The sequence below is a fragment of the Ursus americanus genome, chromosome 4 (genome assembly GCF_024610735.1).
Source record: "Ursus americanus isolate L20-20 chromosome 4, mUrsAme1.1.p, whole genome shotgun sequence".
Classification (NCBI taxonomy): Eukaryota; Metazoa; Chordata; class Mammalia; order Carnivora; family Ursidae; genus Ursus; species Ursus americanus.
In genome coordinates, this window is record NC_142130.1 from 49,763,827 (window position 1) to 49,790,715 (window position 26,889).

A 26,889-nucleotide genomic window follows, 5' to 3' on the forward strand; every position below is an offset into this window, starting at 1 on the left:
CTGGAGGACTGTTTCCTTTCCCAGGTTAGGGATGTTTTCAGCTACTTCCTAAAATATGTTTTTTCTGTCTCTCTTCTCCCTGTGGAACCCCTATAATGTGAATGTTTGCTCAATGTTGTTAAAGAGATCCTTTTTTTAAAATTCATTTTTCTTTTTGCTGTTCAACTTGTGTGCTTTCCATTATCCTGTATTCAGACCCATTTTTCTGCAGCTGCTAAACTGTGACTCTCCTCTGGTGTATTTTCCATTTTAGTTATTGTATTATTCAACTCTGGTTGGTTCTTTTTGATATATTTTTTTTTATCTCTTTGTTGAAGTTCTAAGTTCTTCCACTCTTCTCTGCAGCCCATCATTTTTATGATCATGACTTTACACTCTTAAGCAATATGCCTGATAATCTACATTTCATTTAGTTCTTTTTCTCAGGTTTTGTCTTATTCTGTCATTGGAGCATGTTCCTCTGTCTTGAGGGTAGTAGTCTAGTCAAGGTGCCTGGACCCTGCTTCCATCCACTCGATCAAGGTGGAGGGGAAATGGAAGTGGTGTATTCACCAGCCTCTCCAACCTGGAGAGAGTTTTAGCAGCTCCCCATTGTTTGGCAGGGTTCTAGGCCTAGTCCCTTTATATTCTAGTTGCTCTTTTGGCACTTGTTTCTGTGCCCTAGAGCAGACAAATCTGCTCATGGTCCCTCAGAACCATCCCTCCCCATGGCAGCTGGCAGCATCAGGGGTGAGGGTTCCCTTCATGACCGTGTCTCCATCTCTCTTGCTGTTCTGTCTGTGGTCTGTCTTTTGTTGTACAGAAGCTGGTAAGTCAGCCCTCAGTTCTTCAGGAGGAACTGCTTCATACATAGGTGCAGAGTTGGGGAGTTCAGGGTCTTCCCACATTGCCATTTTGGACCAGAACTGAACACACCTATTTTTTGAGCAAAATTTTTGTCTCATAATTATAAACATCAGAAGTTTTTCCTGTGTCGATTCTTGTCCTCTTTCAAGAAGATTTGCTGATAGCGACAGCCATATCCATTCTGTAACCTCTGAATCAAGATCATTCATGAGTTAGTTGCTTTGAGAATTATCATCACGGTCGTTCTTATGTACTTGAGGACATGTTTGGGAGAAGCCCCTCTATGGTTTTACGTGTTCTAACATTTGAAGATATCTCAGAAAATTATAGAAAATTTTATTAACCTGTTCAAATTTTGGTCCCGTCTTGCCTATTTACTTCTTGTCCTTCCAAGATTTCAGATATACCCCTGGATAGCCACTGAAATACTGCAGTTCCAGTTGAAAGGCTAGATTTCCAGATAGATGGAAAAAACGTGAAACTCAAGAAGGAGTGACATTATCTGACAGCCTCTACATAAGAGAAGGAAGCAAATCCCTTAGGGAAATAACATTAAAATATTACTTCAAGGGAAGTACCATGACTGATTTAAAATAATCTATTCACTGCCACCAACTCTAGATTAAAAGAAACATATATTCAAGTTTTTTGAAGAGTTGTGGCCAAAAGGCTGTATTTACACGGCTTCTTTACAGTTTTGCTCCATAATATCTGGGTGTTATAGAGCCCAGAGGAACATCATTCACATATGATTTCAAGTGGTAGGCATTCTGATTAGCATTACACTAGAAATTTCAAGGAAGAACTTTTGAGTCACAACTTTGTGGAAATATCCCCAAATAGGCATTTACCAGAAGCCTGAACTGGCTTTTACCTGAGTGATAAAATCGTCTTGATTATTACTCTGAGGGCCTCAGCTAGCCGTAACATCAAATATTTCAACCTACTCCCTGCACTCTCTTTACAAACACAGTTGAACCACAGAAAATAAGATACTTTTTTCCATCAGGATATTTGCTGACATCCAGCTCACAGGACTAACAGGCTGCCCACTGGTTTATTTCATACCAGCAGAGGGCTGGGCTTGGCCTTTGGATTAGGTCTGTCCATTAAAAACTGGAGGCTGGGTGCCATGCGCCTTTAGGATTCTAAAAGCCCTTATTTTGCAGTGATGTGTTTTTAAGGTCTTTCTAAGGTGACCTTTAAGGATTGCAGTATAATTGCTGTATTTTACAAATTCAATTTCTCTTGTCTTTTATGATGTTCTAAATAAATGATAGTGATTTATATTTAAGTTTTATGTGAAAGAATATTTTTAACAAATTTAAAAATATTTCCTCATCTTACCTAAAAAGAATGTATGCCTACATATACCAGCAGTCTTCCCAATATTTTATTCCTCCCCCCAAAATATAGTATTCTTAGATGTAACAATTGATATTTAATTAATTATATGAATGACATAATAGTTAATCAGAAATAAGTGGATTTAAAAAAAAGTGGATTTTACCAGATTAAATTCACATATACCTGTATGTGGGGCAGAATTTTTTTTGCTAATCATCTCCTTATTTCTTCACATGGGGTTCATATCTATACCAGCTAGGTGTGGGTTTTTATAAATTTTCCAGTTTGCTTCTCTCTTGTTTCAAGATACAACGTGCTGTGGTTTGACTACCATTCTTCTAGAATAACAAAGTCACACTGGTGTGTTTGGATGAAGTACAGCATTAGCTCTTGAGAAGCTTTTCCAGGTTCTTGGTATTTAGAAGGCAGTTCAAGGCAACACTAAAATTAGAATTTCGGCACACGACTTACGTTAAATGTGTTTAACTGGTAAAAGATCTTATTACCAAATACACTGGCAAAGTAAAGGAGGTCTTAATTCCAATACAATTTTTTTAATAGCTTAAAGGAAAAATAATAGAATATTGAATGAATTTTATATTAAGACCAAATATTCTGTAGGTATCTTCTATCGATCTATAGATATGTTCTTAAGATCTCAATTGAAAATCATGGCTTCACTTCACTCAAGGGTTGGAATTGTGTATTGTCATTAGTGATAAGATGTCTGAAGATAAATTGTGTTTATAAGATTTTGGTTTGTGTTTCAACAAAGGCAAATGCAGTATTATAGAGTTTCACCACAATTCAACTACCTGAGACGTTTTTCCTTACACACAGCTCTAGTTTTCAAACTACACTATCTGGAGTCTTTTTTCTTACAAATTTAATAGTAATATAGTTCTCTTATAACCATTTTCTGGATGTATTACAAAATTGTATAACTTTAGCCTTAACTATCATAATTATCTACCACTGTGTATGTGAAGATTTTTTATTTGTAATTTAGTGAAAACTGTATTAAAACATGTCCTTATATAAAATCAGTGTATACTATAGTATACTAATATAATACAAATGCTATACTAATAGCAATAGAAGTTTGTGGCATAAATGAGTTCTAGAATTGATCCAAATACCAGAATAACAGAGTCATACTGATGATGTATTTAAAATTTCTTTTAATGCCTTGATCAGTTAAATTTATATTTTTCTTTTAATTATTGTTATAGTTGAGAAAATCAATAGGCTGAGTCTTGATGTCTATCACAAATATTATCCATGAAGTAGTAAGAAACTCTAAGTAACTTAGAGATGATGTCTCAGATTGTACATAATAATTTCTAAATGTGTTAGGCAGTTACTATGAGCCAAATGTTAAGCTAAGTATTTTAAATATAGACATATAGATTATATAGATGAGATAATTTAACATACATACATATATAACAATATATACACATTTATATGTATAACTATATAATCTATTAGATATAGAGTTTTTATAAATACATAAATTTTATTCCGCACAACCTATCTGAAATAGTTATTAACGTCAATTTATAGAAAAAATTACCAAGGGTCTCACAGCTAGTAAGTATCCGTGTAATAGGATATGAATTCTGTGTTTTATCAGTAAGCTATGTGTGCATTTTTGTTATTGTTGCTGGCAAAGTTTATCATCTTGCCAGTAGCGAAGCCAAAATTAAGTTTAAAAAAATCACACATGCCTATAACAATGATTGTTAAACTGAGTTTGGAGATGCCCAATGATAAAATCTGATAGAAGCAAAGCAATAGTAATGATGACAGAGAGATGGAAGAGAGTACTAGAGATTTCGAAACCTGGATTCTGGTCATTTTTCAGATCATCTTAGGAAGCCACCCACTCTATGCTTTCTTTACTTTTTATATCAGCAGAATGGTTCTATTTCTCCATACTAGGTGTTTGAGCAGCTTAGACCTGTGAAACTAGCAGAGCGGCTCTGAAGCTATTTGCTTTTTTTTTTTTTTCTAATTATGAAAGTAGTACATGCACATTGGAGAATAAAATATGAAAACAAGAAAGAGAAATCACTTGTAACCCATTATCAATCAGGAACATTGTTGCCATGTTGGCATACTTGCTTCTAATGTTTGTGTACATGTTCACAACGTCGAGATCATAGTCAATTCCGTCTCAGTTCTATTTAACAGAGTGTCATAAGTATCTCACCACATCATTAAATTTTCAAATAAGTGTCATTTTAAATTATTGTATGATAGTCCATCATTTTTATGTGCTGTCAGAGACTAATACTTTAAAAGTCTAACAGAAACCCTAACTTTATTTGCAAGAAAACAAATGAATTAAATGCGTCTGCTTTGGTCTAGAAATACAGAAACTTGGTGTTGTAGCTATTGTTAAGTAAGGCTTAATATGACAAATGGGAAATGGATTCATCATGTGATGACATTTGCTTATTAGACACATCTTTCACGGACTTAAAAAACCACCAAAGTTTAGACAATGAAGGGAGTCATAAGTAAGGACCTCTTGGGGTGAAGTAGCTGGTAGTCCCCGAAGTAGAAGTGCCATCAACCCTGAGAAACGTGAGCAACAGCAGCGTAGCTTGCCTTATGTTTTTTTTTAAATCATAATCTGCCTAAGGACCCTTTTAGACCTTTCTGCTTTGCCCAGTCACTCCTTTCCTCCTGCAATAATGACAGTTTAATACCACAGATATACTTTCTATTTCCGTGTACCCTTTAAGCATCTAAGATCTTTTCTTGTCCCTTAAGGACTAATTTCGCCCTCCTGGGGACACTGCCCTCATTTAGAATGCACGACCTGGAGTAATCATTTAAGATATTATTCCAACCATGTGTTCATCAGGATAATTCCCATGCCATCCAGGACTTTTCTCGATGTTGCTTTGCTCCTTTGTATGCTCAGAAAATGAAAATTGAATCAAGATTTAACCTTAACCCACTGCTTCTCAAATCGCTCAACCCACCACGGAGTTGATTCTGAATCAATTTCCTGATTGTCCGCTTTTGGCTAAAGGCCCAGTGTTGTTCCAAGTCTATTTTATCTTAAAAACCTGTGCTAATTTTACCTTATCCTCCTTGGTAAATCTGTAATCCTTGAGTAAAATTGGTGCTCCAAGAAGACGTACTATTTGTATCCTATGGCTCCATGTATTTGTGCACTTATTTTGATACCCTTGCCATTGCTCATAGTTCAAAAATACGATGAGCATGGGCAGCAGCACTACAATAAATACATGTCATCCTTAAGAAGATACTGAAAGGACATTTATTCAGGTACAGAAATTCCCATAGAGTTGGTAAGATTCATAGTAATTCCAATGTACTCCAAAAGCATAATAACTTTTGGGGACCTATAAGATAGTTTCATCTTCTGTTTCATTACTCCTTTCTATTACTTACCCATTCTAAAGGGAAAAAGGACCTGGTGTCTCTTTTAGTAACTGAAGGCTCTCTGTAAGCTTTGGGAAGGGATATGTAGAAAGAAGGATGAGTTTTAAGCAATTTGCTCTAATGAGGAACATGAAAATGCTCTGCTCCCCCCCCCTTTTTTTAATTAAAAAAAGGATCCTTTAAGAGAGAGAGGGAGAGAATCTTAGGCAAGCTCCATACTCAGCATAGAGCCGGATGCAGGGCTTGATCTCACAACCCTGAGATCAATGACCTGAGCTGAAATCAAGAGTTGAATGCCTAACCAACTGAGACAGCCATGCGCCCCTACCCACCCTTTTTTAAAATAGTTTCTACTATTAAATTGTAACAGATCTTCCTTATTAAGATGTTGCTTAAAAGCTTTCTATGGAATTAGCACTCATAACAAATTCCATGTTTTTTCCTCTTCCACACTTCTGACATTACTATTTGTAGTAATTACTGTTCATGGCGTTTAAGTATAGCAGTTATCATAGATGTGAATTCATTGTCCTTTATTTTTAATGTTCAATATATGTGCTGAAAAGACCATTACATTAATTTGCATATTACCTCACTGAGAAGGGATAAATAATATCTCTAAAAATGAGATAGGAAAGTAGATTTAGAGAGTAAAAATTGTACAAGTAAGTGGCTTAGCTCAAGGTCACTCAGAATCTTAGTTGCCAAAGTGAAATGTACCTAACCAACCCCATCTCTACGTGCTGTTCCTCATCTGCATCCAGAGAAGTCTCAGGTGTAGCCGTCGGTTACCTGGTGCGGAGCTACTCTAGCCAATTAAAACAGCTGAACAAAAATTAAGATATGCCAAACTGAATAAATATTCATCAACAAGTAGAAATTTATAATAAGTGGCCAAAGTTGCAACAGGTTCCATTTTACTTCTATTTGTAGGCTCAAATACATGATATAATTCAAATTTTAAATAATTGTAAGATTCTGAAGAGAGGTCAGCTCTCTTTTGAGGAAATTTTGAGTTAGGGCAGTGAGGACTAGGATTAAATGAGCAGGGATATGTGACTTTTGGATTTCAAGGGAAAATATCTATTAGGAAAATAAATCTTTGCTTTAAGGTTTTTTTTTTTTTTTTTTAATGAAAGTGTTCAAACCCTATCATGATTCTTTCCAGAGGTTGTTTGACTCACTTTCCATAGTTGATATTTCAAATATATTTGTGTGCAAAAAAAAAAAAAAAAATAGTTCCGGGATCAGAGATACCTCGCTACTCTAGAACTGACTTAATCATCAGGTCTGTGTATGTGTTTTTCCTTGCTAACTTAGGTTTCAAAAGAATAATCATCTGTAAATTCCATTGCCAGTATTAATTATAGCAGCCTTATATAACAGATAGGTTTCTTGGGGTTTTTCCTGGTGAAAGGTGCCTTGTTTTAGTGTCATCTACCAGGATCAAAAATACATACATTTAGGGTAAAGAGAAGAGAATGGAGTAGGTAGATCCCGAGCTCACCTCCTCCCACAGATGGACTAAGCCTGCAACACCCATAGAGCAACTCCGAGAATGACCTGAAGACTAGCAAAACAGCTCTTCCACATCAAGAAGGGTAGAAGGGACAGAGAGGAGGTGTGGCTGGGAACCAAACCCCTGGCACAGCAACGCACAAGCAGGAGGGATATCACAGGTACAGAGGTCTTCCCTGAGGAGTAAGCAGTTCAAGCCCCACACTGGATACCCCCCAAACACCCTAGGGACCTGCATCAAGACTATGAAACCCCATAATGTCTTTGAAAATCAATGGGGCTTCATTCCAGAAGAGCCAGAGGGCCATAGGAAATCAAGACTCCACTCTTAAAGGGCCTGTACATAAACTTACTCCAAGACCCAGCACACAGGCAGCCGTTGGAAAAGCACCAGGGCCATTAGTGAAAATTTATTACCTTAGGGTATGCGCAGGAGGGGCAGAGATCTGTGGAAACTTTGCTCCAGGAACGGAAGTGTTGGCAGATACCATTTTCCTTGATAGCCCAATGCTGATGGTCACCAGTTTGGATGCTCTCCATCTACTTTCCTAGCACTGCTCACCCCATGCTGGCATTCTCCTGTGGACCCAGCCTGCCCTCTCCTACAGATGTCCCCCCTAAAGTGGTTCCTACCCTGCCACACCTGGAGGGCAGCCTTGGTCAGCACAAGGGTAGAGGCCAGCCCCCCAAACACACAGCTCACACATGGAATACCCGTGAAGTACCTGGTTCTTATGACCAAGGGAGATTGTACTTCCAGGCCCTACAGGACACCTTCTATACAAGGCCACCACCTTCAAGACCCAGAAATGGAGCTGACCTACCTAATACATAGAAACAAACACGGAGTCAGACAAAATGAGGGGACAGAGGAAGAATTTCCAAATGAAAGAACAAGGCAAAACCTCAGGGGGGGAAATAAAAGAGAAACTAAAGGAAACGGATATGCAACCCATCTGATAGAGTTCAAATAAATGGTCTTAAAGATACTCAGTGAGAATTTCAACGAAGAAAATATAAAACAGAGCCAATCAGAGCTGAAGACTACAGTAACTAAGTTGAAAAATACACTAGAGGAAGTCACCTGTAGCTTAGTAGAGTCAGAAGAATGGATCAGCGATCTCGAAGACCAAGTAATGGAAATCATCCAAGCTGAACAGCAAAAAAGAAAACTGAGGAGAGGTCAAGGGACCTCTGGGACAACATCAAGCAGACTAATATGTTTATTATAAGGGCCTCAGAAGGAGCAGAGAAAGGGACAGAAAACTTATTTGAAGAACTAATAGCAAACTTTCTCTAACCTGGGAAAGAAAACCTGTTTAGGCCCAGGAAGCACAGAGAGCCCCAAACAAGATGAACCCAAAGAGGTTCACCCACAGACACATAAAAACTAAAATGCCAATAATTAAAGATAACGAGAGAATCTTAAAAGCAACAAAAGGAAAGCAACTCGCTACGTACAAGGGAATACCTGTAAAACTTTCAGCTGATTTTTCAGCAGAAACTTTAAAGGCCAGAAGGGAGTGCACGGTATATTCAAAGTGCTGAAGGGGGGTGGAGGGGAGACCTACCACCAAGAATACTGTACCTGGCAAGATTATCATTCAGAATTGAACGAGAGATAGTGATTCCCAAACAAACAAAAGTTAAAGGAGTTCATCACCACTAAACCAGCCTTACAGGAAATGTTAAAGGGACTTCTTGGGGGCAAGGGGGGCCTTATATAATAAAACTACATCAATAACATAAATGCTCTGAAGGTTAGAGTAGTAAAATCAACTGTATCTACAATAATTAGTTAAGGGATGCACATAATAAAAATACGTGCAGTATGACATCAAATGCATAAAATGTGGGATGCAGGGTAAAAGCGTAGTGCTTTCAAAATGAGTTCAAACTTGAGTGACAATCAAAATAAATTGCTATATAAATAGGGAATCATATATGAAATTCAATGCTCACCACAAACCAAAAACCTATAGTACATACACAAAAAATAAAGAGAAGGAAATCCAAGCATAACACTAAAAAACGTCATCAGATCACAAGGGAGGAGAGCAAAAGAAAGGAACAGAGAACTATGAAAACAACCAGAAAACAGTTAACAAAATAGCAATGACTACATAGTTATAATTTCTGTAAATATAGATGAACTAAATGCTCCCACCAAAAGAAATAGGGTGAATGAATGGATAAAAAGGATCCATCTATATGCTGCCTACAAGAGATTTCACACCTTAAAGACACATGCAAACTGAAAGTAAAGGCATGGAGAGCGATATTCCATGAAAATGGAAGAAAAAGCAGACACCAGACACCAAAGACGTGAAAGAGGGTATTACACAAGGATAAAGGGATCACTCTAAGAAAAGGATATAACAATTGTAAATACCTAAGCACCTAACATAGAAACATTTAAATACATAAATATTAACAGACATAAAGGGAGAAATTGACACTAATGAAATCATAGCAGGAAATTTTAATACCCCACTTACATCAAGGATAGATTATTCATATAGAAAATCAATAAGGAAACAGTGTTATTGAACACCCCATTACACCAAATTAGCTAAGATTTATATAAAACATTCCATCCCCAAACAGCAAGGTATACCTTCTTTTTAAGTGCACATGGAACTTTCTCCAGGATAGATCACATGTTAGGCCATACAACAACTCTCAATAAATTTAAGAAGACTGAAATTATATCAAGCATCTTTTCTGACCACAACAGTATGAATTTAGAAATCAATTACAGGAACTGGAAGAAACACAAACACATGGAGACTAAACAACCTTCTGCCAAACAACCAGTGGGTCAATGACGAAATCAAGAAGGAATAAAATAATACCTTGAGACAAATGAAAATGGAAACACAAATTTGCAAAATCTTTAGGCAAAAACAATTCTAACAGGAAAGATTATAGTCATACAGGCCTACTGCAAGAAACAACAGAAATCTCAAACTATTTAATCTTACACCTAAAGAACTAGAAAGAAGAATGAAGCCCAAAGTTAGAAAAAGGAAAGAAATAACAAAGATCAGAATGGAAATAAATGAAATAGAGACAAAAGAAAAAAAAACCCACAAAACAAAACAAAACCAACTTAAAAAAAGATCAACAAAACTAAGAGCTGGTTCTTAGAGAAACAAAACTGATAAACCTTTATCCAGACTAATCAAGAGAAAGAGAGGATTCAAATGAAATCAGAAATGAATGAGGAAAAGTTAAAACTGAGAAATACAAAGGATTATAAAAGGCTACTACAAAAAATTATTTGCCAACAGCTTGCACAACCTAGAAGAAATGATAAATAGCTAAGTCTCTAGAAACACAATCCTTCAAGACTGAATCAGAAAGAAATAGGTAATATGAACAGACGAATTACCAGTAATGAAGTTGAACCAGTGATTTAAAAACTCCCAGGAAACACAAGTTCAGGATGAGGATTCATGAGTGAATTTTACCAAACATTTAAAGAAGAGTTAATACCTATCCTTCTCAAAATATTCCCAAAAATTGAAAAGGAAGGAACATTTCCAAATTCATTCTACAATATCAGCATTACTCTGATAGCAAAATCAGACAAATATACTATTTAAAAAAAAACCTACAGGCCAATATCCTGGAAGAACATAGATGCAAAAATCCTCAACAAAACATTAGTGAACAACATTCAAAAATACATTAAAAGAATCATTCGCCCCAATCAAATGGGATTTACTCCAAAAGTACAAGGGTGATTCAGTATCTGCAAATCAGTGTGATGCACATTCGCAAAATGAAGGATAAAATCCTATGATCATCTCAATAGACGCAGAAAAAGTATTTGACAAAATTCAACATCTATTCATGATACAAACTCTCGAGAAAGTGGATCGAGAACATACCTTAACATAGTGAAGCTGCATATGACCGGCTCACAGTTAACATCACACTCAACAGTGAAAAGTGAGAAGTTTTCCCTCCAGGATGAGGAACAAGACAAGGATGCTCACCCTCACAGCTTTTATTCAACTTGGTACCAAACATCCTAGTCAGAGCAGTCAGACAAGAAACAAAAGGCATCCAAATTCGTATGGAAGAAGTAAAACTGTCACTAGTTGCAGATGACATGATACTATATATAGAAAACTCTAAAGACTCCACCAAAAAACTATTAGGATAAATAAATTCAATAAAATTGCAGGATACGGTATTAATATGTAGAAATCTGTTGTATTTCTATATACGAACAATGGACTATCAGAGAAATTAAGAAAATAGTCCCATTTGCAATTTCGTCTAAAAGAATAAAACACCAAAAAAAAGCCCCCCAAAAAACAAAGAAGAAAATGCCTTATGAATAAACTTAACCAAGGAGGTGAAAGACCTGTACAGTGGAAACTATAAGACGTTGGTAAACAAAATGACTAATTTGAAAATATACGTGAACCTCTATGTTCATCGCAGCATTATTTACAGTAGCCCAAGTCATGGAAGCAATGTCAGTGTCCATCAGTAGACGAGTGGGTAGAGATGAACATGCACACACAGAGATACGCTGGGATGCTACTCAGCCATAAAAAGTGACATCTTGCCATTTGCAACAATGTGGATGGACCTAGGGGGTATTACGCTAAGTGAAATAAGTCAGACAGATACCATATGATTTCACTTGTATGTGCAATCTAAAAAATGAGGGAAAAAAAAACAGAAACAGACTCATAAATACAGAGAAATAGTGGTTGTGTGGAGTTTAGGGAATGGACAAAATAGCTGAAGGGGATTAAGAGGTACAGACTTCGAATTAGAACATAAGTACAGCATAGGGAATATAGTCGGTGATACTGTAATAACTTTATTTGGGACAGACGGTAACTACACTTCCTGTGGTATTTCATAATGTATATAAATGTCCAATCACTTGTACACCTGAAATAAATATTATATTGTATGTCAACAATACTTCAGTTAAAAATACATATGCTTATTACATTTAAAAGTTCTAAATCTTGAAACTTCATTGCCAGTTATACTATTAGATGTGTCTCCGGCTGCCGTAGTACCCTTTCCATTCTAGGAGTGTATTTAGCTGTTCTTTTCAATGATACTTGACAATCTTGTGCCCTTCTCAGGATTTTGGACAAAAGCAAAATAATAGTATTAGAAAAACTCTTTGAGACTTACCTATAGAAAACTGGGAATTTCGACTTGCATTTAAGTGTAAGGACTTTTTTCTCACCAGAAAGTAAATCAGAACAGACAAGATTTCAGTGTATGACTTCTGTGGTGATTGATTAAAGGATAGCTTACTAGAATTTCTGTTTTTTGGAAATGATTAGAAGCAAAGTAACATTTATTGCCCAGCTCTGCATGACATAATGGAAATACTTACTAGAAAATGGAACCTGAAAACATAGTAAGAAATGCAATTTAGATCATAATAACTTGAGATGTTCAGTTATAGATGCAAGATACAGTACATACAGACTTGAGCTAGCACCAGAAATTAATGTGTGTTCTTGTATATGAGCATAATTTAATAAGCTTTATCTATAGCTATATTTTTTTCAAACTGGGAAGTATTCTATAAGAAAGGAAAAATTAAAAATAAGACTATCATCCAATTTGGTGTGGAACCAAACATCTTCATACCGTTCTACCGCTATATTGCTGGAATGGTGAAGAGGATGTTTTTAAGGAGTTACCTTCTCATGGAAAAACACTTATAAGACAAATATAAAGGAATGTATTAGATAATTTTTTTGATTCAGACTTGATTATTATTGAAAATATCAGCTTACAATTTCTCATGAAGACATTGGGAAAGTTGGCAAAGCAGCAGAGACCAGGAGGGCAAGGATGGGGACAAGAGTCATAAGGCATTTGGGTTGTAGCCTCACTTCCTCCTCTACTTAACTATGTCCTAAGATTTATCATTTGGCATTTGTCAGTGGTCTGAGAAAGATATTAAAGAAGTGTCGATGTCTAAAAAGTCTTAAATCCATAAATGTGTTGCATGGCATAAATTTGATAATTTTTAATCTTTAAATTTAGACTTTTGAAATACAGTACCAAATATAGGTATTATGGACATCTGTGATAAAAGTGCCTTCTCAAGTTACCAGCCCATGCCCCGGTTATCTGTGAGGGGTGGTGGTCTCTAATTCTTTCTCTTAGTAGAGTACTCTCCATTCATGGGCACCAAAGTCATTTAAGTTTGAGAAACTTATCAGGGGACTGATCCGGAGCCTGAATCGCATTGTTCATGTTTCTGCTGGCTTTGCTTTTTCTCTAGCAAAACTTCCTACATTGGAATCTGGGTAAAGTATTTGAGCAAAGCAGTGAGTTTACTTCTGTTTAGCCTATTAACTAGCAGTAGACTCGAAGCATGTACTATTTTTCTCCCCACCCCAGCATCAATGGACAGCATCATTAGCTTGAAAAATCAGACCGGCGGAGACATTACAGAGCTCAGAGTAGTAGTACAACGGCTTGGGCGGGCTAGAGTACCTGCTGGGGGTGGGCTTCCAGGGGTATCAACCGCCTTGTAACAGTCCTCTGCTAGAAACTTCCCAAGAAAATGCCTCCACCATAGTAGGAAAGAATAAGCTAGTGTACCCACAATGAAAGCCTTTCTTTTTCAAATTTTTTCCCTTCTCTCCCTGTTATTTCATATAGTTTAAAGAATAATATGTGGAATTGGGAATAAATTTGTATTAATTTCTCAAACTTCCAACACATTCTAACTCAGTTTTTTTATGTTCAAAATGGGGACAATATAGCCTACCCTGCAATAGTATATAAAAATGGGGGGGATTATATTTATGGAGGTAATGAAAAATAGGGTTTTCCTATAAAACGAGATCAAACTGGTATGGTGTCTTTATTTTTAGCCCATTATTTACATGATACCTCTCTTTCAAAATCTACACAGATGGTTCACAAGCACCAGCCAGACCTCCTAAACCACGACCCCGCAGGACTGCACCGGAAGTCCACCACAGAAAACCCCATGGGCCTGAGGCAGCGTTGGAAAATGTTGATGCAAAAATTGCAAAACTCATGGGAGAGGGTTATGCCTTTGAAGAAGTGAAGAGAGCCTTAGAGATAGCCCAGAATAATGTGGAAGTGGCCCGGAGCATCCTCCGAGAGTTTGCCTACCCGCCTCCAGTCTCCCCACGTCTAAATCTATAGCAGCCAGGACTGTCCACACCCAAATGGCAAGCAATCGCTATTCCAGGATCGTGGGAAAGAGACAAGTGAGACAAGGGGTCTCCTCGGCGCGGCATCCTGAGAAGAGGCTTGGAAGTGCTGCTTCTCCGAAGACAGCTGCTCGCTCAGGATGTCAACGGCTGCGCTTCCTTATTTCTGCTAGCCATACTTTTTAAATCAGGGTTGAACTGACAAAAATAATTTAAAGACGTTTACTTCCCTTGAACTTTGAATCTGTGAAATGCTTTTCCTTGTTTACAAGTTGGCGAAGTTGCAGTTCGTTTTTTTTTGTAGTTTTGTTTTAGGGTTTTTGTTTTTGTTTTTTTGATCCCTGTACTGTGTTCTTGACAGACCCGTGGTGGAGTGGTCAGGTCTGCTGTAACATTTCCCACCAGCTCGCTCGCTGTCCGGTCAGCAGCTGAGTCACACGATCATTCGGCTCGCTTCCATCACGCCGGCCCCACGAGCAGCCAGGTCCAATTCCATTTCTCCCATTTACGAGATGCTTCAAAGGTTCTGATTTTCAACGTATCGAACTAATGAAAAAAAAAAAGTGTGTGGCCTTCACTACTGAGTCTTTTCTTTGGAAACCTTTGCTGTTGTGAGACGGGAAAATTATATTATGAATGTATAAAGCATTTTTTCGTCCATGAACTCACTGCCTTTTGATAAGGGGTTTTTCATATGGTATAGAGGAACATCCCTTTTTAGTGTAAGTTTTGTGATCTTTAACCTCCCATATTCTCATCTTGGTCATCCCAGGAGTGTCACTACTCTGTAAAAACATAAAATATTAGGAAGCAACTACTGCAGATGTGGGAGAAATACACTTGCACATGACCATGCCGTGTTGAAGTTATATAATGAGGTCCCCTGACATTTACGCCTGCATTGCTTTGAGGCATGCTGAATAAGAGGGCCGTCTCCCTGAAATATGTTAATAATTTTCAGATAAAATTATGATCATGCCTCTCCCAAAGCAGAATAGAGTTCATTTCCTATTTGAGTGCTTACACTCTGGTACCTAACAGGTGTAGGAACCAGTTCATATTGCAGTGAAAAAAGTTAAATCTTTGATGCACTGTTAAGTGCCCATGCTACTGTGGCAATATTCTGTTTTTCTTTTTCTTTTTTTTTCCTTTTTGGCAAACTCTCTACAATCAAATCAGAGTTCATATTTAATTTGTAGATTCTCATTGTTCCATCCAGTCAGGGGAAAGAAATTTATATAGTTTTTTTTTTTTTTCAAAATGGAGGTTGGTTCTTCAGAAACCATGTTATTACTTTTAATAAATCTACAAATATTTATTGAGCATCTATGATGTGCTTGACGCACTATGTTTTAAAGCACAAACTGTCACAAGCTGATCGCAATATGTTTTGTTATTCTTTATCTGTGCTTTTGATGGCAACAGTGTCTCTCTGATAGACAAAGCCTAATGAGAAGTTAGTGGAGAAATGGGACAAAACCCAGGTCTGTGTAAAATGCTTGAGCCCACGGAAGCTTTTCTAAGGACTCATCGCAGGGTCGTGCACCTTTCTGCCTCTCCTCTTTCAGCTTCGCACCGGGTGTGATGTACAAGGATGTATCCGATACTGAGCCTCTCTTCAGGATTTAGAAGGACAGAACCAAACATCTAACAGGACCCGACGGAAATTAACATTCAAGCCTGGAGCAGTCACCCAGTTGACCTGGGGAGGGGAAATAATGCATTGGTTTGCAAAGTGACATGTGACACGTGCCCTTGATGGTTTGGCTATCACAATAGGAGGTACTTGAGAGGAGTCCTGAGCTTGGGTGTTTTGATTTCTTCAAATGATTCTGCACTGGTCGGTGTCCCCAGAGAGGAATTTTTACTCTTAGATGTTCCACCTGTGAGCAGGTATATGAGTGCAGTTTTGTACACTTTTAAAAATGGCATCAGCTAATTCTTCATTGATTTAGGAACCCCATGTACATCATCATGATTATTCACTTTTTTTTTATCAGTCTCTGATGTCACATTGGAATAGCACTGTACGTTTTGTGTTTTTTATGACTTGCTGATCATAGGTACAAAAGCCAAAAGTTGCCACTTCATTGTGATAACATTGTTATAACTTTAATAGATTAGAGAGTGATGTAAAATACAAATGTTAGAAAAACATAGTACGTCCTCAAAGTTTTCAAATAATATATGATAATTTCCAGTGAGAATTAGAAAAAGACTGGTGAGGATATAAATTTAGACCTACATTTTGTTAAAATTCTATTTTGCAAAGAAGACTTACTAGCCTCCACTAAAATCTCAGCATCTTGAACTCAATAGCAACCATTAGTTTTATCATTAAAAAGAATGAATCAGAAACTTCTATGGAATAGAATGGAAAGAGGAAAACTTTCTATCAAACGTGGTCATGAAAATCCCATTGCTATCTATTACCAATGACTACCAAACTCAAAAAAAATTTGTGGAAATAATTAAAAATAATTATAAAAATGGCTACCCATTAATGGTCGGAAATGATCAACACTTGGTTTCACTGTGATCCAAAAAGTTAGACATTCCTCCCATTTCTCAAGACTTGGTAATATAATTATTTTTTAAGCCAGTACACCATATAATTCATATAATTAAAACAAATTATGGCCAACACTAACCTGCTCTCCCCCATCCCCCAACATGTTGTGGGGATAGAAGTACTTATCCTCAATGATAGTCCAGTAAATTAGATCCATAATTTTTTTTTCTCCTTGATGTCTACAATATCCTGGCCAAATTTTCCAGAATTGAATCAGAGCAGTGCTTATGGTTAACTTGAGCTTCCTTCCACAAAATGACCTTTGGTTCTTCCCTGTCCATTTTCCCTTGCCTACATTGCAAATAGTCTTACTAAAGCCCTAATTGCAACTTCAAAGGGCCCATTTGTTAACTCAATATCTCACACACAAGAACACTTGCAAAGATTCTTCATAATGTGAATTTTTTTTCTTTTTCAGTTCCAGAAGCATTTCCTACAGTTTGGACGTTACTTTTCCTCTTGAATTTTCAACTTGAAGCTTTAATTTGCACTGAATTATCAAACCTGGTTAAAATTTTAATTTTTTCTCTTAAGCTGACAGATTTGGAAGCAAATTACAGTGTGTTTTCAACAGCACAGGTACTGCCTGTTGACCTGGAATTTTAATGCTTCTAGAAGTTTCCAAAAAAGACAGCAATAGAGTGAAGGGTTTTCTTCCCAATTACTATTTTTTTTAAATGCCTTTTTTAAACTTGTCTAATGTGGCAAAATAGTTATGTGTTCAATTAATTTATATTCATCTTTTTTCAATTCTGGTTATTATGTAAACACAAGTACTTTATCTGTTCTTTTAAGGTATTTTATAAAATGAATCTTAACAAAATGCAGAGTTGGTGTTTTATTTTTCAAATGAACACAAACATTTCTTTCACAGCATCTCTGTTTTCTTTTTGTGTTAAGCAAAAGACACTGGATTCAAGAGCTAAGTGGACAGGGTGGTATGAAATACGCATCCCAGATGGTTATTAAATACCAAAACCATATAATTATAAGATATTTACATAAATAAGCTCCTTCTACGTCTTTGAACTGAAGGAGTTCTATTAAGGTTCCAAGTAAGAACCGTATCTGGGAAAAGTTGAACGTCTTCAGATGACAATTGAGAATTCCTAATTAACTGTAACATCTGTTCTCTGAATTCTTGGTTTTTCTAATCATTTGTTTTATAAGGGAGAGTATATAAAATACGCCAGTATATAACGGGGAGGGAACAATGGAGATTAAAAAAAAATGTTAATAACTACTTCCATATCAAAAACCATAAGATATTGTGAAAGTTATTGATACGTGCAACATCCCACACATCGTTGTAATAGTTATACCCTCAAAGCACATATAATTAAAATGGGGGGATATACATAAGCAAATATTCCAATACAATAAATGCCGTATATAAATTATCACATTGTACTGGAATTATGTACTTAACAGTACATGCTTAAGAACTTTTTTTGGGCCCTTACTTTATGCAAAGAACTTAGTAGTAAAGCATGTAACCCTCTCAACAACCATCAGGCCTCTTCTAGGACATGGAAGTAAAGGAGGGTGTGATACATTCCTTCTGGAAATTTTGACCAGTGATAAGCCTGAATAGCAATTTGTCAGCCTAAAAGAGGAGCAAGATTTTTGTTAAGAACTCCAGAAATAAAATATTTCAACTAAGACCAGCACACATCATAAAATAGTGACTTAGGCAAAGGTGAGAAGTAGTGGGGCCGAGGAACTCGGAAAAGGCTGGGGAGGGCACGCTGGCGCCTGTTGGTAAAGGACCGTCAAATGACACATCAAATGACAATAGGCTAAGGAAAATTTAATTTCCATGCCTTTCCTTCATGTCCCTCTTTTGTTTGATCTTCACGTGAAACTTGAACGGTATTCTTAATTACCTGGTTTCGCTTCTTTTTCGCCCCTACTGCCACTACCCTCTTTTAGGTCTGAATTATGACTCCCTTAGAATTTGATCTCCTGGCTCCAGTGCAAGACTGAATGAAGGTTCTGAACTTCAAATCCAATGTTGCTCCTCAATGTAAAACCCTTTATGGCTTTCAATGGTGGGGGTTCCCTGTCTGCATTCCTCTTTATCCTTGCCTCCCATCCCAGGCCCTCTTCACTTCTGCTGAGCTTGCAATTGCCCAAATATTTTTCATTTAATTCGTACATGCTAGTTCTGAATATGCTTTTCCCTTTTCTCAGTCCAACCATTATTTTTTCCAAATCCAGCTCACGCGGCCTCTGAAGTAGGCGCAGACCGAGTTGAGCATATCATCTTTTTACATCACGCAGGATGGTGGTACCATACCTAAGTGGTTCTGCAATCACTTCATTCCATGGATGGTCCCAACTAGACTCAACTTCTTTAGTAAAGGTAGCAGATCTAATTTCTGTGTCCCAAGCTCCTAATACAGAACCCAGTATGAGTGCACAATAAAACATTTAAAATCAATAAAAATTGCACCATTAAATAGCCAATACGAGAAACAGTTTCAGCTCTGCCACTATCTGTGTGGATTGGTATCTCTTTTCTTTGCTCCTGCTTTTTTCACCCATGGACCAGAAGACATATAAGCCTACTCACTAAAGTGACTGTGGTAGAGACTTTAGTTTTTGTTCGCTGTTGGCGTGGGGAACAAAAATTCTTTAATAAGCAAAACAAAAAATCAGATTCACAAAGTAAAAACTGGGAGATTATAAAATTTTTTTGGTAAAGCTCAAACCTGTATTGTAGTAACTTGAGAAGCTAAGACAATACTTAATTCTTCATAAAGAGGTTATGACAAATGTCTGTTTAAGGGCTCACTGCTCACAGATTCCTGTGGCAACATAACAGTGGTGAAGAGGACAGGCTGTGGGGCCAGGATCCAAGGGTCAGTCTCTACCTCTGCCCCCTCCAGGTTATGTGACCGAGACACCAAGTGTCCTCACTCCTCTGTCCATTAGTTGCCGCATATATAGAAGGAGAATGGCGACCATACCTACGGTAAAGGATAGAGGGATTCAGTGAGTGAATCCAGATAAAGAACCCAGAACACACCTGGTACCACTGACTGCTCGATAAATGGCAGCTCTCATTACCATATACCCTACACCCCGGGAACTGAAGCCACATTCCATCTCCTAGAATCTCCGGAGTAGACTGCAAAGAGAAGCACGTCTGATTTTTTCCATCACTTCACAAAGCAAAGGGTAGACAACAGCAGGACAAGACCAGTGTGGCTAAACTGAGGAAATTTAAAACCTTAAGGGTAATGATCTGTACGTTCTGCCGAAAAGCTGCGGAGTTTAGTTTTTGACCGAAAACCTCAACTACCCTCATGTATTCTTCCTGAAGTCATTACTCAAAGCCCCATACAGTGAGGGTAGAGATTAGAGATGGTGAGCTGGCTGGGCCACCAATGCCAGGCTGGGGTCCTTGAGAGCTGCTTTCTTCCCCATTGACCACCACCTAATCTGAATATTCAGAAGCTCTTCATTTATAGACAAAAGGCTTTCTTTTTTATTTTGTTTTTCATTTAAAATCTAGTTCATGCAAAAAAATAATTTTGTCTTTAGGGTATAGAGAAAAGTGTCAAAACTAGTGAGTTTTCTTAGTCCCCTCATACCAAATGTAGCCAGATGTTGAAAGGACTTTCCCTTTCCTCCTAGAACAAGACTAAAGCTCCAAAGCTGAAAACAACACATGAAATGCATCCATATTCTAAAAACCCACCTGGCAAACCTCTGCAGGACCCATTGAGAGGCTGGTGGCAGAATTTTCTTCTGCAGCCTCCAAAGTATATAAACAAAAGAAGATGGATTCATGGGTTGGCCTGGGAGAAGTAATGGATAGGAATGTTAAGGATTGAATTCACCTCTCCCAATCCAAGTGCTTATATTTCCAAAAAACTAATTGCAGAGATTAGAAAACTGTCATTTCTTCCTATTGGATGTCTGAGCAGTGGACTTACCCATCTGCCATCTGTGAGTATTTGAGCAGAGTAAAAACAAAATGGTCTCCAGTGAATCACTGACAAGCACCCCACCCGGGCGGGGGGGAGTGGGTAGGTAAGGATGCACCACATTCCCATGAGGCAAGCAGGCCCCTGTCAAGACAGCTGAGCTTTAGCCATCTTGACAGGACCCAAGAAGGCCACCTACAAGGCACAATAACCCAAGCAGCAAAAGACCTCGGGGTGTATGCCACCAAACCAAGCGTGAGGGAGTTCAGCCAATGGATATCTTACGAGTCAGACAATAACCTAGTGAGTGACCTCCTAAAGAACATATGAACACAATGAGAGCCTACACTGAGGGACTCACCACACACACATACACATACACACACACACACACACAGGAAAGAAAAAAATCAAGGACACACTACAATTGCACTTGTGAAGAAAAAGAATGTGCTCCCATTAACTCTCCCTCCCCTGTCTCAACCCTGAAGCAGCAGAAACCTAGAGGAACAGAAAAGAGTAGGTCTTGCTTCTTCTGGCCCCCGAGACTGAAGTCTGGCCAGGGCTGGGAGACACTGAACAGGCTAGACTGAATTAGAATATTGGTGACCAAATAAGAAAAGAGAGAACTGACAGTCAAATATAGTGATATTAGGGGGAAAAAAATTATAACCATGTTGGCAACCCATCAGGTTCAAAGTGTTCAATAAATTGGTTACTAAAAATAAAGCAAAAATCATTTCATTTAAAAGGGACTTACTTTGGTGGTTTCCTTACTTTAAAAAAATAAAATATCCAAAATCATATAGCTGCTACCATAGGGTGCTTCTCAAGGAAGATGCTGTGGGCTGTGCAGATCCATTTGTTTCTTGAGAAACTTCCTGCCTGGCAAGCTCAGTTCTGTCCAGCCCTCGAGCTGCAAACTCAGGTTATCTGGCCCACAGTCTCTGCAGTGGAAACTATGTTCTCTGTCACCCAACAGGGCAGGGTCCTGCCTCGTCGCCAACTTTCCCTTTACTGCAGACTCTCCTTTTCCCCCAGTAGACTATTCAAACCTCATTTGTTAGCTGGTTTATGTAGTAAATATGTGGGGCATGAAATAAAACATCTGGCATCAACTTACCTGGACTATCACTGACTGTGCCAAAATTACTCTCAAAAGGAACTCTACATTTCCCTGCAGAAATGTGCCAGTGTAAGATACAAAATACCTTTGCAGAAAGTTAAAATTAACTACAAGTACCTAAGCCTTAGGCTTTTCAGACTTGAATCAAAAACAGCAGTAGCTAGACAGTTATTGTATAAATGTTTAATCAAGAGTGATATGCAATGTTATTTATCTGGAATTTCTTGCAAATAAGGGGGGAATAGACGGTTGAAAGCAAGACTAATGTATCTCTATCGGCCTTTGTAATCAGTGCTAACATAATTAAACATTTATCGAGCACTTTGGATTTGGGACTTTTTTCTATTTTGCTTTCAAAGTTCTAGTTCTCAAAACTCTTGAAGTAGGTGCATTACATTTGGCATCTTCTCTTTGCGCATTAAGAGAATTTATAAGCCAGAGTCAAAAATAACTTTCCTGGTCACTCAACAATTCACAAGAAGGGCTAGAATTATAATCCATCAATTAGTCCCAGTCTGCACATTCGATATTAAAAATAGACCTCAGAACAATCAGGCAGGATCTAAGCAATCTTTCTGTGGGCAAGAAGGGGAATTGAAAATGAGCAAGTATGACTTTCACCTGCTACCATTATTGCACATGGCAGCACTGTGGGCCAGAAAGACAAATATGTTTATTGACCAGTTGTTTTGGATTAAGAACGGTTTGGCAATTGGTCAACCCTATTCTGCACAGCGAACCGACCCACGTAGCTGAAGCTGAACCATATACTGCAAATTCTGCAAAGCAGCTGCAACTTGCAAATGTGGGGGAGTGAATCCATCTGCATTCCAAAATGCCTTAGCTCGATACTATGGGTCATTTGAACTAGCCATTTTCAATGTGTATAAATACCTATTTTGTTATTAATTGACTGTATATTAAAAAGAGGAAAAGAAAAAAGTACATTACAGCATACCATCTCTCTGCAAAAGCAAAGCAGATACTTGATCAATTCAGCGAAAAGCCAATAAAGCAGGGAAGGGGAACAAATAAGTATTCTCACAGGTTAAATCAAAAACATCTGTTTCATTGTAAAGCTCCAACGTGTAACACAGAAGCACTTCTGGCCACCATGCTATTAATCTCTGAGAGGCTATAAACTTGTCACGTTAAGGACGCCACAAATTCAGCTTGAATATACTTTGCTTTTCACATTAATGGCATGTAAGGGCACTTAGGCCTCTCGTCATCACTTCAGCGCCTTGAGAAGACCAATGTTCTTGTTCTCTTCTCAGAGGGCCACTACACCACTTTAGTTCGTGACTTGTCAATCCTTTGTGGTATTAACCCCTTAAATTAAATTCACTTGGAGTTGAAGATTGGAACGAGAGCACTTGCTTCCCTTTAGAGATCACACGCTATCATTCCACCTGGAAAAATCAAAAGTATGCTAAAGTATTCAAACCCTCCACTGTTGATTAAGGTCTGTTCTGATGTGAATAAGGAGATTCGAGCTGCACTTTCCTCAGGAGAATCGTCAAGGATTTGATAAAACGTTACCCATGAAATTCTAAATCACAGCATAGATGGAGCAGCGCTCGGACTCTATTTTGTGTTCCTTAAATTCTACCATCCTCAGATTTTACTTCATGCCCAAATTTCTTCACCTAGAATGAAAAATATACACCACAAGATATTGTGAAAATCCACAGGTGAGTTTAAAGGACTTTCAATGGCTTCAGTGATACTCTCTACATCTTTTTAAAAAATATTTCTATTATTAAATTCTTTACATTTTTTACAAAGATCAGGAACCGGGACTCTCTTTCATTGTTCACAGGCTTATTTCCCCCCAACTTCCCTAATGCATGGTTTCCATACATAGTTGCATCTCATCCAAGTTCTTGGCAGCTCTAAAATCTTGGTCATCTCAGGGAGAACAGCCCCCAGGAAGAATTCTGGCTTCTAACAATGTTCACCTGTAACTTTAGAAGTCATTAGACCATGATATCATTCTACTATTAATTACTTGTCATATAAAGACCCAGGAGAAAGGTTAATCAAATTGGTGACTGCCATTTTGGTTTCTGACCCATATAAACAAGTCATGTTATGTCTCTAGGCCCATTTCTGCATCTACAGCATATCAAGTTTAGACTGACTTTTTCTATAGATTCTTTCAGATCTAAATCTATATGGAAGAAGAACACCAAGATGGCAACATAAGTGGCTTCTGAGTTTCCCTATTCCCATTGATGCACATGAATATATAGCTACTCATGGATCATTTTTCTCTGAGACAATTCCAAAAACTAAATAAGTGATTCCTATATCACAGACAACTGAGGAAATGCCTAAATACCTACATCTAAACAGGTAGGACAAGCTAAGATGCATTCTTGCCATAAACCCCACGCCAGTCATAGCACCATACCATCCAGACGGAACCCCTAACCTGTAGCTTTACCCTGAAGAGCAAAGGAGTTGTTAAAAGGGTACAAACTTTTAGTTATGAGTAAGGCCTGAGGATCTTATGTTAACAATGTGACTACAGTCGATAATAATGAATTGTATAATTAAAATTTGCTCGAACTTAAGTGTTCTTACCAAAAATAAGGTAAATATGTGAGGTATGGCTGTGTTAATTGTAGGAGTCCTTTCATAATGTCTATATCAAATTATCACATTTTGCATTTTAAATATACAATTTTGCTTGTCCATTACACCTCAAAGCTGACAAAAACAGAGATATGAAAATGTAAATCTAAATGGGGACAAATATTCTACATAAGCCACTTCATCTCTTGATCAGAACTGTGAAAAACATCAAACCTTATTTTGAGGTTAGAAACCCGCATTTTCTTTCCATTAGAAGACTGCCCAGGCTATCTTAATGACGCGAGTCATACACACCTAAATCTGATTGTTGGTAGCCCGTGAATGATAATTCAGAAGCAATAAGTGTGAAGCTTTTTTAGATGAAGGTATACTTTCAGTTGAACTCCAGTAATGCAGGAATTTGAAACCCAACACAATTTAAGGCAGAATTTCTGGGAGACTTCTGCACCAGCTTTCAGCTCACTATTCTGCTGTCTTTGGTATGTTATTAGGGAGATTAACTTTAAGCTCTTACTGGTTTAGTTCTTAGCAAGATGACTGACCTTTGTTTCCATCAGGGCAGTGGGTTTGCTATAAATCCCCAAGCCTTCAATTCTGGAAGCCTAGAGATAAGCAGCTACTGAGGGCTTTACATTCACTCCTGTTATCTGAAGACACCACAGCACACACTACAAAACCCACCCACTTGAAGAAACCTTTAAAGCCCATGTGCTAAATGTGAACTTATTTGAGGCATTACTGATGAGCTCTTTTCATAGATGGGTAGACCTGGACGAGCCTTCGAGAGCTCACCGTGTTCATCTTCCTGACCTCATTGCTTTGTCCTTGTCATCTTAAGAGATATGCACGCCATGTGCAATCCAGATCCGAGCTTGCCTGGATTTCTAGCACTATTCTTGGTCGTTTCGTAATATTCCTTCCAACTTTAAAGGGGAGTTCAACATTTTTTAGTTATGTAAATTGAAAGCAAAGAAACATTGACATATTGCAAGACTATCCAACACTGAGATCATGTATAAATTTTTCATGTATATTTAGACGCAATTAAGTTTCCCTTAGGTTAAAAATAGATATTCTGGCTACCTATAATTCAAACATTGTCAGTGTTGTTCCAACTTCAGCTCAAACTAGGAATACGACATGGCGCTAGCTACAATCCCATGCTTCATTTTCGCAAACGCAACTTTGTACTGTTGAGGGCCCCAAAGAATTGCTTCACTCAAAAATATCCACCTTAGGGACTCACTGTCTAATGGGATGGAATGTGTGCATTAGCCTTACAAAATTCCATACTAAAGATCTTTACTGAAAAATTTTGTTAGAGATAAATTATTATAAATTATCTCTAATTTTTATGTTAATTAACTATGTGTGTATGTATGTGTCTTGGGGTGGGAATGTACAGTCTGGAATCGGTTTAATGGAAGAATACTGTGCAATTCTAGCTGTGTCATCATTGATTCTTCACATGACGGTGAGAAAGATAATGACATTATTTGTGACCTAGTCTCCTTATCTACAAAGAAAAATGGTGGTACAGTCTCTCATTTATTTAAAAGAACTTGGGAAAAATTAAATAAGCACTATCTTTTAAAAGTTCTGAAAAGATGATTCGAAACCAATTAATAATAACATATTGAAAGGTACATTATTACTTTGACCACTGCGAATGAGCACGCTAGTGCGTAGTGATTCCGTCTTTAAAGTGAAGAAAGGAGGCGTTTTTTTTGAAAGCCACATCCTCATCTGAGGCATCCTCCCTCCCCTGAAATTAATCAGCATGCAGCAAATCTGCTCTTTAGTCAGTGTTAAAATTGTGGCAGCCTGCTGCGCCTGCCGTCTTGACACAGCAATTACAGTGCAAGAACAAGACATTATTATCAATCTCTAGATGCTGAAACAGTGACATCCACCAAAAAAGGGAGTAAATCAGAGGAAATGGAAGACAAAGACAGGGAGACAACTGCAGAGAGGGGAAGGGAGCCGGGGGAATGCAAGACACAGAGATAAAACAAAACTCTAGAGGAGAATAAAGATATTAAAGAACAGAGAAAATATGGCACCAAAACTCCACTGCTGGATCACATTTTAGTTTCACTGGGGACATCTGTCAGATTTAGCATAACTGATGAGCATTAACAAATAAAACTCCACAGAACTTGCGAAGCCTGCGATTTATTGTCCACCATTTGAGATTTGAGATGAGAGGAGGGCTAGTTTCCAAGGAAAAATGTAAAATAGGGCAAGGTCATTTAGGAAGATCTGTCAGTTCTTTCCGTTAAATTCAACACACTCGTGGAGTGTTTACTTGGTGTCCCACATTATATA

General features: G+C 37.7%; 1 protein-coding gene across 7 annotated transcripts in view; it reads left to right on the plus strand.

Annotated features, from left to right (window-relative positions):
• Positions 1-17,729, plus strand: part of CBLB (Cbl proto-oncogene B) — a 218,850-nt gene extending 201,121 nt beyond the window's left edge. For 6 of the 7 annotated variants that reach the window (XM_045785283.2, XM_045785279.2, XM_045785281.2 and 3 more), the window contains one exon: positions 14,060-15,588. In XM_045785283.2, coding sequence (XP_045641239.1) covers positions 14,060-14,319 — 260 coding nt within the window. In that variant the 3' untranslated portion in view covers positions 14,320-15,588. Of the gene's footprint in view, positions 1-14,059; positions 15,589-15,895 lie in introns of those variants that run through there. The other variant, XR_015724219.1, reaches the window with a different exon arrangement.
• The last annotated feature ends 9,160 nt before the right edge of the window (positions 17,730-26,889 follow it).